This window comes from Xenopus laevis, chromosome 2S (assembly GCF_017654675.1).
Source record: "Xenopus laevis strain J_2021 chromosome 2S, Xenopus_laevis_v10.1, whole genome shotgun sequence".
Taxonomy (NCBI): Eukaryota; Metazoa; Chordata; class Amphibia; order Anura; family Pipidae; genus Xenopus; species Xenopus laevis.
This window is the reverse complement of record NC_054374.1, coordinates 150,631,146-150,648,203: the sequence shown is the minus strand read 5'-3', so window position 1 is coordinate 150,648,203 and position 17,058 is coordinate 150,631,146. Positions and strand designations below refer to the sequence as shown.

The 17,058-nt window shown below is 42.1% G+C and overlaps 1 protein-coding gene across 5 annotated transcripts in view; it reads right to left on the bottom strand.

Moving 5' to 3' along the window:
• yap1.S (Yes associated protein 1 S homeolog) overlaps window positions 1-16,273 on the bottom strand; it is a 54,244-nt gene extending 37,971 nt beyond the window's left edge. For 2 of the 5 annotated variants that reach the window (XM_018247975.2, XM_018247977.2), the window contains exon 1: window positions 15,629-16,270. In XM_018247975.2, coding sequence (XP_018103464.1) covers window positions 15,629-15,856 — 228 coding nt within the window. In that variant the 5' untranslated portion in view covers window positions 15,857-16,270. 5 annotated transcript variants of the gene reach the window in all.
• Window positions 16,274-17,058: the final 785 nt, after the last annotated feature.

Genomic DNA, 17,058 nt, shown 5'->3' with positions numbered 1-17,058 from the left:
ATTATGGCAAAGGTGAACAACCCCTTTAAAGCCACAGAACATTTGTACTAAGGATGCACCGAACCGGTTCGAGATTCAGCCTTTTTCAGCAGGATTCGGCCGAATCCGTGCCTGGCCGAACCAAATCCTAATTTGCATATGTAAATTAGTAGCAGGTAAAGAAATAACGTGACTTTGCATCACAAAAGAATTTTTTTTCCACTTTTTCCTTTCCTGACCCTAATTGCATATGCCAATTAGGATTCGGTTCGGTATTTGACCAAATCTTTCACCAGGGATTCAGCCGAATACCAAATAGTGGATTCGGTGTATCCCTAATTTGTACTGGATGTATTTTGATGCAAACAAGATGCTTAGCTGCTCAGTGTTACAGCACCCATGGAAAGGTGGGGTCTACGGTAAAAGGGCTGAAAGGCAAAGGCTGTATGTTGTTTATCTTGCCCCGGTCTGTTCATGAACTCCCCTCTATAGTGGGACAGGGAGCACAACATAATCCTGAAAAGTCTCACTGTCTGTTATTTTGGGTAACTACTCATCCCTCATGGCCTCAATGTGACACAGTAGACAATGTATATTTTAGTCTCGATATCCCAAAATATCCCTCGGCAGCACTTGGGACACGAGGTTTATATTTAGAGCTACGTCTCTCGTGATGCTGGATTTGGGGAAGGGCTCTGTGCTTTGAGTCAGCTATATAGCCAGAGGCCTATAGCTACAGCCCTGTATTCTCAATGGATTCTGTTTAATAGTTCCAGCCAGACTCCAGTGTCTGTCCCATTATATGCTCATGATGCATGCTTCCATTAAAGGAGAAGGAAAGGTTAAAACTAAGTAAGCCTTATCAGAAAGGTCCACCTAAATACACCAGTAAACCCTCAAAGTAATGCTGCTCTGAGTCCCCTGTCAAAAGAAACACTGCATTTCTTTCCTTCTATTGTGTACTCATGGGCTTCTGTATCAGACTTCCTGCCTTCAGCTTAAACCTCATTGCCCTGGGCAAGAGCATGCTCAGTTTGCTCCCCCCCCCTTCTCTGCTGTAATCTGAGCCCAGAGCAGGGAGAGACTCAGGGAGGAAGTGATGTCACACCACGTTAATACTGCAGCTCCTATCCTAACCAAACAAGAGTTTCTAGAGCTTTTTACTCGGGTATGGTAAAACATTCTACAGAATAAATATAGCATTCTAGCTTGCACTATTGCAGCTAATCCATTGGCAATAAAATGCCTCTTTAGCTTTCCTTCTCCTTTAAAGGGAGAAGGAAACAAAGTATGGTAAGGGGTAGAACAACAAGGGGACGAGAGCCTGTGAGCAGCCATTTATAGAGTTAAAACCAGTGAGCAGATCACTTTATATAGGTCTATAAGAGGCAGAGATACAGTGAAACCTCCATTTTAAGTCCCCTGATTTGAAGTTTTCCCGCATTTTACATTTTGTATTCGTGGTCCCACCAATTTATAATGCGGTTCAATTGGTGCATTTCCCTGATTTTTAGGGATGCAATGAATCCAGGATTTGGTTCGGGATTCGGCCTTTTTCAGCAGGATTCGGATTCGGCTGAATCCTTCTGCCTGGCCGAACAAAATCCGAATTTGCATATGCAAATTAGGGGTGGGAGAGAAATCATGTGTCTTTTTGTCACAAAACAATGATGTAAAAAATGTTTTCCAGCTTCCCAACCCTAATTTGCATATGCAAATTAGGATTCGGATTGGTATTCGGCCGAATCTTCTGTGAGGGATTCGGTGGTTCGGCCGAATCCAAAATAGTGGATTCGGTGCATCCCTACTGATTTTAAGTAATGTCTTCCTGAATTTTACATCAAAATTTTGTCCTGACGTACCCAAAAACTGCTTTTTTTCCCTCCGTGAATATTATTTGTAGGGATGCGCCAAATTCAGGATTCTGCCTTTTTCAGCAGGATTCAGATTCGGCCGAATCCTTCTGCCCGGCAGAACCGAAATCCAAATTTGCACATGCAAATTAGGGGTGGGGAGGGAGGGGTTTTGTTTATTTAATGTTTCCATTATTTTCTAGTAGACTTAAGGTGGCCATGGACATCCGCTCGTTTGACGACCCGATATGCCCACATTGAAGCGGGCTATATCGGGCTGATCCGGTCGTGGGCCCTAGGGACCAACAATCGGCTCATAATGGATCTGATATGGGCGGTTGGAACGTGGGACCGCATACACGCATAGATGCAGTGGCGATCAGAAGGGTTTTTTTTAACCTGCCGATCGAGATCTTTTGGCCAGATATCGATTGGGGAAGCCCGTCGGATGGACTCTGTCTGTCGGCAGCTTTTATCGGCCCCTGTATGTAGCACGACTGTAGCAAGAGCACGACTTCCTGCCTTTCAGCTCTCTAACTCTGAGTTAGTCAACGACTTTAAAGTGATACTGACACTAAACATTTTCTTTTAAAAATATTAATCTACATTAAAAGTTACCTATAGGTCATGTTGATCACTTTTCGCCGATAGTTCTGCTTTTGTAAGTCATTGTCACTTGAAGTTCCTAAACCTGACTGTCCCTTCTTAACTTGTCAGAGTTTCTAATGCTAACAGGCTCCTGCTGCACAAATATGGCAGCTCCCTCATAGAGGAACAGGGTCGTACGAAAGGTAATATAAAAGCATCAGGCAAATACTTTTATGGCAAAATTATAAATAGCATTCAAAGACAATGTTTTGATAGATAATAAAAAAAAGAAGGTTATTTTCTGATGTCAGTATCTCTTTAAAGGGATACTGTCATGGGAAATTTTTTTTTTTTTTAAAACGAATCAGTTAATAGTGCTACTCCAGCAGAATTCTGCACTGAAATCCGTTTCTCAAAAGGGCAAACAGATTTTTTTATATTCAATTTTGAAATCTGACACGGGGCTAGACATTTTGTCAATTTCCCAGCTGCCCCTGGTCATGTGACTTGTGCCTGCACTTTAGGAGAGAAATGCTTTCTGGCAGGCTGCTGTTTTTCCTTCTCAATGTAACTGAATGTGTCTCAGTGGGACATGGGTTTTTACTATTGAGTGTTGTTCTTAGATCTACCAGGCAGTTGTTATCTTGTGTTAGGGAGCTGCGATCTGGTTACCTTCCCATTGTTCTTTTGTTTGGCTGCTGGGGGGAAAGGGAGGGGGTGTGATATCACTCCAACTTGCAGTACAGCAGTAAAGAGTGATTGAAGTTTATCAGAGCACAAGTCACATGACTTGGGGCAGCTGGGAAATTGACAATATGTCTAGCCCCATGTCAGATTTCAAAATTGAATATAAAAAAATCCGTTTGTTCTTTTGAGAAATGGATTTCAGTGCAGAATTCTGCTGGAGCAGCACTATTAATGGATGATTTTTGAAAAAAACATTGTTTCCCATGACAGTATCCCTTTAAGGGTGGTGGCAGTTCCTCGCGCTGCAACTTCGGAAATCGAAGCTTCTGAGTGCTATCCCGCCAGCGACGTACATTCTAGTCGACGGGAAGGCATTTAGAGATTAGTCGCCCGAAGAAGAGACGATTTTTCCCCGTCGCCCCATCTGCCACCACGCTGAGGGGCCACATGGGACATAACTGTTCAGTGAGTTTGCAATTGATCCTCAGTATTCAGCTCAAATTCAAAAGCAACAGATATGGCCCATGTGGTCCCCCATTAAGTCACTGATTGGTTACTGCCTGGCAACCAATCAGTAGAAACCAAGAGAGCTGAAAAGCAGGAAGTAGTGTTCTGGCTATTATGTTAGACATCCAGTCACTCCAGCCTTTATACATTACATTTTTGGCTAACTAAATATATTAGAAACATTTTCTTAGCACAGCCTCTCTCTTTGCCTAGCTTTTATTTTTATACTGAACAATTCCTTTAAATTGACTCGTAGTCATGAAACCAGTGCAAACAACAAATTGGTACAGAAACCTCACCATTCACATACCATAAGCCTATTACATCATCTAACATTAAGCATCAAGGATCTCTTGGTAACAGTAATGTATACTGCAGTCACTAGGAAAAAAAGAGTTTTGGTTGGGGAAAGACAGGAGGGATTGTGGGAAGGATTGCACTGACAAGCCCCAATAAGGGTAAAACCAGTCTGCAGTTGGGAACAAATCAGAATATTGTCCTGGCTGTCCTTTAAAACACAGTAGGTGAGGCTCAGTCAACAGTATTTGAAGTATATGGAAATTTTAAGAATGATCCTGGGTATCCTTCCCAAAAGGTTTTGCATATCTAAACTGCTCTTTTAGCCACTCATTTGGAAGCCTTGTCTGCTTTTGAAGAAATGGTCCTTTATTTCATATTCCTTTAGCCTGACTCGTTTTGCTTTAGGCTAAAGGAATAAAAGGCAAAAGAGAGCCTATTTTATTTTTTATTGCATCTAAGTGAGTTTCCAGAGAGCGCAATTTCCTTGAAATAAGTTGGAAGGTTTTCCCCAGGCTACAGGTTCCTACATGTAGAGAAGTCCAACACAACTACAGTTTTTCTTTGTTTTCTACCCTCTAATTATTCCAGTTATGTTTCCTACTTTAGAGGTCGGTGACTGTACGGATAAAGATGTTTGGGCTCATACAAGATACGAACAAGGAGAGGAAACTATGCTGGAGAGAACCCCTGAATAGGTTTGGTGGGCTGCAACTTTAACTACATGGATGACAGCATTAAGACAATAGATAAAGAATATATTCCAAATACAAGTATAGGATCAGTTATCCAGAAAGCTCTGAATTACGGAAAGACCATCTCCAATAGACCACAGAGAAGGATCGGCACACAGACATTCAATTGCAGTGTTACCTGCTCGTTCATTGTGCGGACTGCAACGTTTCGGGGTGACGCCCCTTTGTCAAGCATGTGGAGACCATAGTGCAGACATTAGAAATAGGGTGTTCAATTAATAAATTAGCATATATAATTATACAAACATCTGAAACACAGTATATAAAGTGCAATAATTCTCGACTCCCCAGTGATCAAATTAGTGTCCATAGTCTCCATGATGATAAAAATCCATAATCCATTATATAAAAAATAAAAAAGTATCCAAAATAGTCCAATTAGATCTATTAAAGTAAGACTAAATGAACACAAGTCCAATATACGTAATTATAAACCACCTGTTCCAATGGCTGTCCCTATAGATAATAAAGGGCAAGAGAAAGTGAGAAAGGAAATTTTATTAGCCCGACATTTTTTTTACACAGGGGCATCGAGTATCCCAGTTGCGCTGGCAGATATTGGAGAAAGTGAAGGCACGACAGGGTTGTGATATAAAACGTGAACTTCTCCAGAGAGAATGTTTTTCGATCTGGTTACTTCAAACAAAAAATCCTAAGGGCCTGAATGAGGAGTATAATTTGTCCTGTTATTTATAAAGCAGTATCTAATACTGTTGTTATACATTTCTTTTCTTTTTTTTAACAGATAAGAAAACAGCTTGATATCTACCCAGGGACAGGTAAAATTTCCCTTTCCTTCAATGGTAAGGGTAGTAGATATTTTGTAGCTTTTATATGTTGGTATATGTAATCCTGCTAGGGACAGAAATATTTGATATTTTGTTGCCAATTAGTTGTTACTTCGGTCGGTGGGGAATTTTTATGTCATTTATTATAAAGATTGTTTCTATTTTAGGATGTTTTACAACACAAGAATTTTAATACACTTGGACTATTTTGGATACTTTTTTATTTTTTATCTAATGGATTATGGATTTTTATCATCATGGAGACTATGGACACTAATTTGTTCACTGGGGAGTCGAGAATTATTGCACTTTATATACTGTGTTTCAGATGTTTGCATAATTATATATGCTAATTTATAGAGATGCACCGAATCCAGGATTCGGTTCGGGATCCGGCCAGGATTCGGCCTTTTTCAGTAGGATTCGGCCGAATCCTTCTGCCTGGCCGAACCGAATCCAAATCCTAATCTGCATATGCAAATTAGGGGCGGGGAGGGAAATTGCGTGTCTTTTTGTCAGAAAACAAGGAAGTAAATTTTTTCCACTTCCCACCCCTAATTTGCATATGCAAATTAGGGTTCGGATTCGGTTCGGTATTCGCCCGAATCTTTCTCGAAGGATTCGGGGGTTCGGCCGTATCCAAAAAAGTGGATTTGGTGCATCCCTACTAATTTATTAATTGAACACCCTATTTCTAATGTCTGCACTATGGTCTCCACATGCTTGACAAAGGGGCGTCACCCCGAAACGTTGCAGTCCGCACAATAAACGAGCAGGTAACACTGCAATTGAATGTCTGTGTGCCGATCCTTCTCTCTGCTCTAACATAAGGGAGGCTGCCGGATCCTTTGGGATTGTGCACCGGGCTGATCTGGTGAAGGATGTGCGTCGGTTCTTTCTACTCTGGTGACATCTCCAATAGACTCCATTATAATCAAATAATTCAGATTTTAAAAAAGTATTGCCTTGTAGTAATGAAACTGTACATTGTACTTCTCCCCAACTAAGATATAATTAATCCTTATTGGATGCAAAACAATACTATTGGGTTTAATTAATGTTTTAGGTCTGGAGATCCAAATAACAGAAAGATCCCTTATCTGGAAAACCCCAGGTCCCTAGCGTGCTGGAGAACAGGTCCTATACATCTAGATTGAACACATTTTATTTATCCCACATAAAAAAAAACACAACAAGCTGCAGGGGACAAACCACATTTACAAGACCCCTATTGGGCTGAACAAATATAAACTGATCCACTGTGCAAACGTTTTGCCATATCTATCCCACAGGCTTCAATTTTGTACTTCTCTGGTCTGGTACACGCCTGTACTAGCAACTGCAATGCCCAGACAGAGCAACCTTTTCCCCTAGAATGCTTTCATTACAGGATATAATCCAGGTTATATATTAAAATAATGCATCCATCATTTAATGCAGTTGTCAAATATCAAATAACTCATCATGGGTACTTGCCCAAACACGATATACTGTGTGTCTTCTTCAAATATAGTTCTTACTAAGGAATGATTCTTCTTGTAAGGCCAGGCATATATGTTGCTCCCTCCATATCCCAATAAGGGATTCACTGATTATTAAAAGCTCGAGCAAGCTAATATGGCAGCTGCTATCCTAAACAAACAGAAACAGTGTCTAGAGCTGATTACTCAGATATGAAAAAGCATTCTAAAGAATAAAAATGGGGTTCTAGCTTGCACTGTTGTGGCGAATCTATTAGCAATACACTGCCTTGGTAGCTTTAAAGGGGACCTGTCACCGGAAAAAAATATTCCAAATCCTATTTTATCAAGTTAGTCAAGCAAAATTAACTTTATTTGCACTATATAACTTATTTGAATCTTGTTTCCTTCAGTCTGGGAATTCATAATTATAACAAGCAGGCAGCAGCCATTTTGTGGACACTGTTATTAAGACAAGCCTTGTATCATCTCAGAATCTTGTTTGTGCACCAGAATGGGGGACCTGATGTCCATCCCCATGCCCTGGCTACACAATTAAATGGATAAGAGAACGGGGGAATGTGGGGAGCGCAGTGACATCTAGGAAGTGCTGAATGGAAAGTGAAAGTAAAGGCATAGAAGAGGGACAGACAATATATGATTGACAGCTGATATTTTTAAATGAGTTTACATCAGCTATGACTGCGTTAATAAAAATAATAATTTGGATTTCATATCTAAATTGAAAATGACTTTTATCATACAGCTTTTTATGTCTAGGTGACAGGTCCACTTTAAACTGGAAGGTATGAATGGAAGGTATGAATGTCTTACTGGGCCAATAAGGGCAGGGCAGTGATTGTATGAATATGGGTAGTGGGTACAGACAGACCAACATGAGCTTCAGCCCACCCACAGTCATGTGTTCAGTCAGCCTGGGCAAAACAATCCAGATGTAGGCGCAGTATGTTCAGCTAAGCATACATCACTTGCATACAGAGAATTTTCATGCCTTGGTGTTACAGGCCTTTTGCAAGTGTGGACTCTTGGTCAGCTTGTGTTTATTATTGCTTTGCTTGCAACACCATGCTATATTTGATGGATTAACAGATGCTTCTGCAGTAGATGTTTGTGCTACTAAACTTTAGGCACCCATACAGAGGCAGCCTTGGGATGAAGACTGTGTTGACTAAATTGGTGGCTGGGATCAAATCAATTCCCAAAATGATCAAGATAAGTGTCCCATCGTGATCGATTGCAATTAGATCAGTCTGAGGAGGTCACATGGAGCGGAGCCTGAGTAAAGGTCAACCCAAATACTAGAAAAAGGGGCATCTCCATGCTTGCCATATTAAAGGGATTCATTTGAATGGAGATTGGGCACGGATCGGTACCGCTTCTTTTAGCCTTCATAAAAATCTGCAGGCTGAGAGCAGTGGCGCCTATATTCAATAGTTTCTCCCAAATGACTTATTGTCCGGCTTATCAACAGATTAGTAGAGTAACCATCTCCACAGCAGTATCATATAAGAAGAAAACCGGAGAGCCTTCCGGTGTGAACAAATGTAGTTTTTATTGAAGCACTACATGTTTCGGACCTCAAGGATCCTTCCTCTGGTGCAGGAAAAATGTCGGGACTCTCCACACGCGGTTCGAAAATCGTACGAATCATCGATTCGTACTATTGGATCTTTGCGTCTATGGCCAGCTTTAATCACGAAGAAGTGAAGAATTTGCTCTGCAACCCCCTACCCCCCACGATTATAATCACCAACTTCCAACCCCAGGCTGGTTCACTTCTTTCATGGAAAGTGCACTGGTGCAGGATAGTAGTAGGGAGCACATCAGAATCCCTCTTAGTATATTGTGCCTCAAAATTTAAACAGACCTTAAAGGAGAAGGAAATGCATATTTAATTGGGTCATCCCCAAGTGATTGTATATACTTACCTGAGAACCCGGGCCAGTGCTCCTATCAGGAGATGCATGCGGAGTAGAGCGAAATAGCTGACTTTTTAGTTAAAGATCTGCTCTACTGCGCATGTGCAGTGACGAGAAGAAAGAAGAAGAAGGAAGACTAACGCTCCGTGGTGCTCACTGGAAGAACCCCCGGACTGGTGCAGTTTTCTCCTGATAGGAGCACCGGCCTGGGCACCCCCAAGTAAAGAGTGCCTTTCATTCTCCTTTAAACATGAAATTATTCCAATATTTAAATTAAAAATAAAACAGGAATATAGGTGTTCATTATTCAAAACCTGTGTGTAGTGCTTTGCACAAGAATGTTGTGAGCTAAGGATAAATGTTCAAACAAATCAGCGAGTTCTTGTTCCAGTACAGAATCTGGGTGGTCAGAATAGGAAAAGTAATGTATAACATTCACGGAGGGGGAAGGGAGTTTTCCCCACCTCCCCGGACCTTTTATGAAAAGCAGCAGGGAGAGGGGAAAACAGTTTAACTGCACCCTACAGCCCGTCAAGTAGGAATAACACTCTTTAATTGGCCAAATGTGACCAGCTTCCAACATCAGGGTGACAGATCAAGCACCGGCCTGCAAGCTGTTTAGATAGTAAATAGGTGAAACAGAGAAAAGTAAACAGCTAAGAAACTCCAGACTGAAGTTCTCTCCCCTGCCTGGAAACATTCCTACACTTTCATGTCCTTTTAAATAGACGCCCCCCTCCCCTTAGATCCATCCCCTCCTGCCTTCCTCCCTGGGGCCATCAATGGGAAAACCAGCAGATAGAACTTGTACAGAACAATCGCAATGCTTTTTACTGGGAAATAACATCTTCAAGCACACACACAAAAACCCTATATTGTTTTCAGTACAAGCTTTTTACAAAGGAGGTAAAACAAAATTGTTATCCAATCAGATGTCTTAACCCTGCCCAAACCCGGTGCCAGACAAACCTCCCAAACCCGCAGGAACGAGGCTTTTTGGTTTAGACTAAAAGGCATGAACTTCACGTGTGTTTATAAACAAATTCACGTCTTCTTACAATTTCATATTTGATATAACAACATTCCTTTTAATTCGACTTGCCGGAAGAGAATACAATTACCCAAAAGTCTGTGCACTCTCTCTTGTAAACTCAATGTTCAAACTAAAACGGATACAGGGAGGCACACTTATCAAGGGTCGAATTTCGAATTCATGCGAGTTTTTTTTTTTTTAATTTTTTTAAACTCCCTTAAGTAAAATGTAATTATTATAAATCGGATGAAAATGAACGACCCGAAAACTCGAATCGAAATTCGATCAAACACTAGAAAATACTCGAACGTCAGGAAGGCTGCAAACATCTCCAAATTGATCCCTGGACCTCTCCCATGGACTAAAACAGTAATTCTGCAGGTTTAAGGTGGCGAATAGTCGAATTCTTAAAGGGCCAAAGTATGTTAAATCTCAAAAATCGTATTCAAACTTTTTCCAAAAACGCTAATTTAATTTGGATAACACCCTAGTCAAATGAACATTATGTTTTTGAACATAAATTCGACCCTTCTATGGGTGGCCTTTTATTTCCTGGAAAATAACAAAATGCATTAAAGTTGTTGTTCACTTTCCAAACACTTTTCTTTCAGTTCAGTTGCTTTCAGATTGTTCACCATAAACAAAGACTTTTTTCAATTGCTTTCCATCTTTTATTCTGTACCGTTCTCCCAAAATTTAAGTTTTAAAGTTCCATGTGTCTAGTGTTTCAGTCTGGCAGCTCAATGATCCAGGAGCAGATTATGAACTGTTACAATTTGCTTCATTTTGTTGCTACAATTAGTTGATACATTTCTCAGCAGCATCTGTGGAATATCAGCAACTATTGTTTCAATTCACAGCTGCCTGTAATGAAACTCAGGGATTCTGCTCAGCAGGGACAAAGATAACAAATGTATCAACTAAGGGGCACATTTACTTAGGATCAAATTTTGAAGTTAAAAAACTTGAAATTCGACCATCGAATTTGATACTTCGATAGTCTAAGTATTTTTTCGATCGAATACGCTCGATCGATCATTTCGAATGATTTTACAAAAAAATACTTAGAAAGGTTATAGAGGTCCCCCATAGGCTAAACAGCAATTCGGCAGGTTTAGGGTGGCGAAGTGTCCAATTCGAAGTTTTTTAAAGAGACAGTACTTCGATTTTCAAATGGTCAAGTTTGTTAAGTATTTTCAATTCAAATAGAATTTTGGCCTATTCGATGGTCGAAGTACCCAAAAATTCCTTTGAAATTCGACGTTTTTGAATTCGAAAATTCATTTCGACCCTTAGTAAACGGGCCCCTAAATGTATCAATTTAGAACAGTTTAAGAGTCGGCGACAGCCCCCCCCCCCCCAAGCTGCTTTAGGGCAGAGACACAAGTGGAGATTCGGGGAGATTGATTCGCCCGGCAACAAATCGCCTCTTCTTCAGGAGACTAATCTTCACGAACTGCCTTCCCACCAGCTAGAATCTAAATCGCTAAAGGGATGGCACTCGGAGCACTTCGTTTTCCAGAAAGTCGCACAAAGTTGCCTAAATCTCCGGCAGGATTGGCACTTGGATTGCTTTGTTTTAACAAATAAAAGATGGAAAGCAATTGAAAAAAGTCTGTTTATGGTGAGCAATCTGAAAACAACTGAAAAGTGTTTGGAAGGTGAATGTTTGGAAGGTGAACAACCCCTTTAGGGCAGAGACACATGGAGATTCTAGATTAGTCGCTTGGCGACAAATCGCCTCTTCTTCAGGCTACTGATCTCCCTGAACTGCCTTCCCGCCGGCTAGAATCTAAATCGCCAGCGGGATGGCACTTGGAGCGCTTAGTTTTCCGAAGTCACACGAAGTTGCCTCAAGAGGAAACTTCGGAAAACGAAGTGTTCCGAGTGCCATCCCACCGGCGATTTAGATTTTAGCTGGTGGGAAGGCAGTTCGGGGCGATTAGTCGCCCAAAGAAGAGACGATTTGTCTAATCTCCCCAAATCTCCACGTGTGTCTCTGCCCTTAGGAGTTGAAAACTGAAAATTTCAATATTAGAAAAACAATCACAAATAGAAAGTAAATTGGAAAAAATATTTATTTGTTGTGAACCATCTGAAACTAACTGAACTGAAAAAAATTGTTTGAAGGTGAAGAAGAGGAGCAGGCAGAGTTTGGAAACAGAGGTAGACAGCTCAATCAGACAAATTTTAATCACTGTCAGCGCTGCATGCCTCCATCTCCAGCAGTTCCTGCTCTCCTGTTTCAAGGCTAAAACTTCTAACTCCAAAATCCTTTAAAATCGTCCCTTTTTTGAGGCACATAGAGCTAGCCGGCTATATTGTAAGCACAGTTCTGCAGGAGTCGGCTCAGAAATGAACGAAAGAAAAGCAAAACATGGAAATTGTGCCGCAGGATGTGCTGAATTTCAAGCTGAGCAGAAAATGTTGGCACGGCCAAATGTAGTCTCTGTCACTTGGATAGAGTTGTGCTTGAGTTAGTGCACAAGGAGTTAATAGGCACACATCTCTTAACGAAAGAAAGTAGAAAAAAAAACAACATAGTACCAATAGGGAAGAGCCATATAAAGCGATTAATAAATGACTTCCAGAGGAGCAGCATTATAACCCAGTGCACAGCAGTAAAAAGCAAGAGATCACCTCCCCCACAGATGTGGCAGTTGCACGACACTACTTGTTCCCTTCCCCACCCCTTCCAGTCTGCCTTTATCTCAATAGCAGGGGGGGGGGGGCGTAAAGTTGGAGAAATCCGTAAAGTACCTTTACCATGTATAGAAGCTACACCAGGACTTCACAAAACAGCAGTTGCACAAACATTCAGCAAAGTGCAGAAATATTAGGAATTCACCAGCCCCCCCCCACTGCCTCCAGCCAGCAACTGGTTAAAACGACAGAGAAATATGAAGCCAGAACCGACAGTTTAGACACATTCCCCAGAATAGAGAATGAACTGGTTCAAAGCAATTGGCAGTAGGGTTAAAGAAACGAATGCTCGGGAGATGGTATTGCAATGCTTAAAGGGGTTGTCCATCTTTGAGTTAACGTTTACTATGATGTAGAGAGGGATATTCTGAAACAATTTGCAATCGGTTTTCATTTTTTATGGTATGTTGTTTTTGAGTTCATTCGGTTTTTTTTTAATTCAGCGGCTCTCCAGTTTGCAATTTCAAAGATCTGGTTGCTAGAGTACAACTTAACCTAGCAACCATGCCTTGATTTGTATAAGAGACCGGAATATGAATAGGAAAGACCAGAGTAGGAAGAGTAATAAAAAGTAGCAATAACAATAAGTGTGTAGCCTTACAGAGGCTTTGTTTTTAGAGGGGGTCAGTTGCCCTCGATTTCAAAGTTGGAAAGATTCAGAAGAAGGCAAATATTTATAACTATAAGAAATAAGGAGACCAATTGAAAAGTTGCTTAGAACTGCCCATTGCATAACATACTAAAAATTAACTTAAAGGTGAACCACCCCTTTAAAGGATCAGTAACAACAAAAAAATGTGTTAGTATGCTATGACAAAAAGACACCAACACATATGAAACTTTTAATTCTTTATTAAGAAATAACTTACCAAAACTCCGCTTGCACTCTTCTTTAGAAATGTCCATCGGCAATCCATCATGCGGCGCTCCATTTCTCCTTCCTGCCTTCCTATATAGGAGATAGCCAGGGAGGAGAAATTGAGCACCGCACGATGGATCGTCCCCCTGTCGCTGTTTCTAAAGAGGAGCACAAGCAGAGTTTCGGTAAGTTATTTCTTAATAAATTCTTAGTGTTTTTAAAGTTTAATATGTGTTGCCGTCTTTTTTTTGTAGCAAACAAACTAATTTTTTTTTAGAAAATGTTTGCTGTTACTGGTCCTTTAAGTCGGATGGCAAAAGGTAAGACACACGAGCCTTTGTATCTGCCAGTGAAAGAATGTGGCAGGGGCCTAGGATCCAAGACTGCCGCTGCTAGGGATGCAGTTTGTTTGGATCCGTCTCGTTAAAAACTTTAATTAACACACCAAGAACACAAAATAGTTTCCCCTTTCTCTGAAGTTCTGGAGTTACTGCCCACCAATATATAAAAATAACACTTAACCACAGAACTAGGATGCCACATTTTCTGGAAAAAAATACCGGCCTTCCGATATAGTTATCTTTTTTACCTATTAAATAACTTTGGGATCAACCATCATGGATACCGGCCAGGAGCCAACCATAGCCACAACTAAACAGAAACAGCTACAAGGTATCAGGGAAAATCCACACTTATTATAGGAGAAAGGGCACAGCCTGCCAACAAAACCTCTTAAATGTCCCATATGTGCCTTAAAGGAGAAGGAAAGTCATCTTGCACTAGGGGGTGCCAAATGTTAGGCACCCCCAAGAAATTGTATTGACTTACCTGAAACCCCGGGCAGGTGCTCCTATCAGCAGAAAACTGCACCGGCCCAGGGTTATACCAATGAGCACCACGGAGTGATCATCGTCCGTCTTCCCCTTTCTTCGCGCGGTTGCGCATGCAAAGTAGAACGAAAAGCCAAACTTTAACTAAAAAGTCAACTATTTCGTTCAATTGCGCATGCATTTGTCGCGGGAAATTTGAAGAAAGAAGAAGCCGGAAGAGGATCACTCCGTGGTGCTCACTGGTATAACCCCGGGGTTGGTGCAGTTTTCTGCTGATAGGAACACAGGCCCGGGGTTTCAGGCACGTAAATACAATCACTTGGGGGTGCCTTACATTTGGCACCCCCAAGCCTTTCCTTCTCCATTAAGCTGGCCATAGACGTTAAGATTTTTCTCTCCCAAATGACCAATTCTTGTGTGATCCGACAAATCAAATTATCGCGAGGTTAGTGGGAATCGAACGATTGCGTATCTAGCTACTCTCAGTTTTTCTGGCTTCAACTAGACTACATCGCTTGAAATGGGCTTTTTGGTTATCGTTTCAAGATAAGCTTGTTCTTACAATAACCAAAAGATCTTTTAGAAATGTTAACATCTATGGCCAGCTTTACAGCCATCAATATACCACGAACAGTAGCTGAGTACAACTCTCACCTCCAGCCAACAGCAGACCCTGGGTTTTATTGATCATTGTTTGAAGGCCCGCAGGCGTCTGCGTCAGGCCAAAACCAAAAAAGTTGGCGGATTTTAACTAAAGATGGCCAAATACAAAAATAAACTTGTCGGGTAAATCCACTCCACCAATAACAACACAGAGGAGGTGTATATGACCCCTGGGGTTGGGGAATGGATTCAATGCCTGATCTAATGGTTTGACTAAAGGGCTGGAGGTGAATATTCATCACTATCCCTTGATCTGCCCCAAGGTCACACGGCTTTGCATACAAGCCCAGGGCTAGAACTATAGAGGAAACTAATGAGGAGTCTGGAAGGAATAAGGGGCCCAGTGAGCGTCATACTAATAAGCGGGGGCCGTAACTACAAAGGAAGCAGATCCTGCAGCTGCAGGGGGCCCCATGAGGCCCCCTGAATTTATATATGAGGACATATATAAATTCAATAAATATTGGTAAAACAGGTCTATTTGGGGCCCATTACACCACTGGGTTTAATATAGGATTATATAAAAATCTTCCATTCTTTAGAGGGTCCTAAAATGATGTGGTTGTGGGGCCCAGTAAACTATATTTATGGCACAGCTGTACTGGGGCCACAGAATGCAACACTAATGCTTCAGTAAGACACTGGTGGGCCCCAGGGCCCCTAAGAAGCCAGTATTGGGTATATACCTGCCGTGAGTGGGACTTGGGCTCGGGCTGCTTGAAGAACGAGTCCGGGAGTTTCCTCATGCGCATGGGCAGAGTCTGGGGCACATTCGCATTCTTCGGGTTCATGACGGCGTTAAACAGAGTCTCCAAGTCGGTCTCCGAGTCGGTCCGGACATGCACGATCTGGTGTCCCACAGGGGGAGGCTGCTGACCCGGGGCGGAAGGTTGTTGCTGGGAGCCGGGCTCCATGGTGGGGGAGGCTGTGTGTAGGGAGGACGCGGTAGGAAACTGGGGGACAGTCCACTGGGCAGGTAATACAGGGGGAGCAATAACTAGTGGATCCCAAAGATAGAATATGCGGGTCGCTTCGTCTCACAGTGCCTGGGGCTCCCGCTCATCTCAAGGAGAGTTGGAGGGGTCCTTCGCCTCCCTCTCCCCCCGGGGTTGGTTCGTTCCCGCAATCACTGCTCCGTAAAGTTTCCCACAAAGTCGCTCGGCTCCGTCGCGAGGTACAAGGCAAGTCACGGGCCGCGGCCACTCTCACTCCGGAAACTCGAAGGGACAACAAGCAGAAAACTTTCCTCGCATCCCGTTGGGACCGCAAACTTTTCCTAGGGCACGTGACCACCCCCTAGGCCACGCCCATGGATAAAAGTTGATCTCACCAAGGAGAAGGGGCGTGAACTTAGCGTTTACTTTTTAACTGCGCATGCGCCTTCAGCAATCGTCTGGGCATTACTCGGCTTCTGGGGAGGAGGGAGAGAGCGGTGGGCTAGGGGTGGGTTCTTCATCATTCCCTGTGAGAGAAGCAGTTTGGTTCGTGTGGAGCAGCAACTTTGTGTGTCAGTCACACGGCTTGAGGCCATCTTGGCTTTGCTCTGCTCTTGTAGGTGCTGTGTAGGTTTATATAGTGAATAAAGTCCCCCCTATTGTAGAATATAAGAATATTATAAGTCACACAGGAGTTCCATGACCCTATGTTTTTATACAGGTCCTGGAACTCCGAGGGAACTTCTAATATGCGCATAGTTTTCTTTATTTATTATAATTCACAAGTTTCAGTGAGTCGTGACACAAATGACATCACTAGTCACCGCTTATAAGGATATCATTTATAAGATAATCATGGCTTTTGTGTATTATATTTATTTACATTGCGCTGTTTGAGGGCAAAGCACTGGACTGCAGCAGAACAATAAATAAGTAGAACTAACGGGGTCATTGCAATAGAAAATATAAAGTACAGGTACAACAGAACGAGACAAAAGGATGGAGGTCCCTACCTGAGGCTGCTGATTCTGCTGCCCCTCACACTCACCTTTATGCACTGGAGGAGGGTCTACAATATCGGTGGTGGGGTCCAGGAGGTAGCGTCCTGCTCGGAACCAATTTCTAAGACCCCAAATCCATGGCCTGCGACCTGAACTGCAACCAGCATATTTACCCACTAT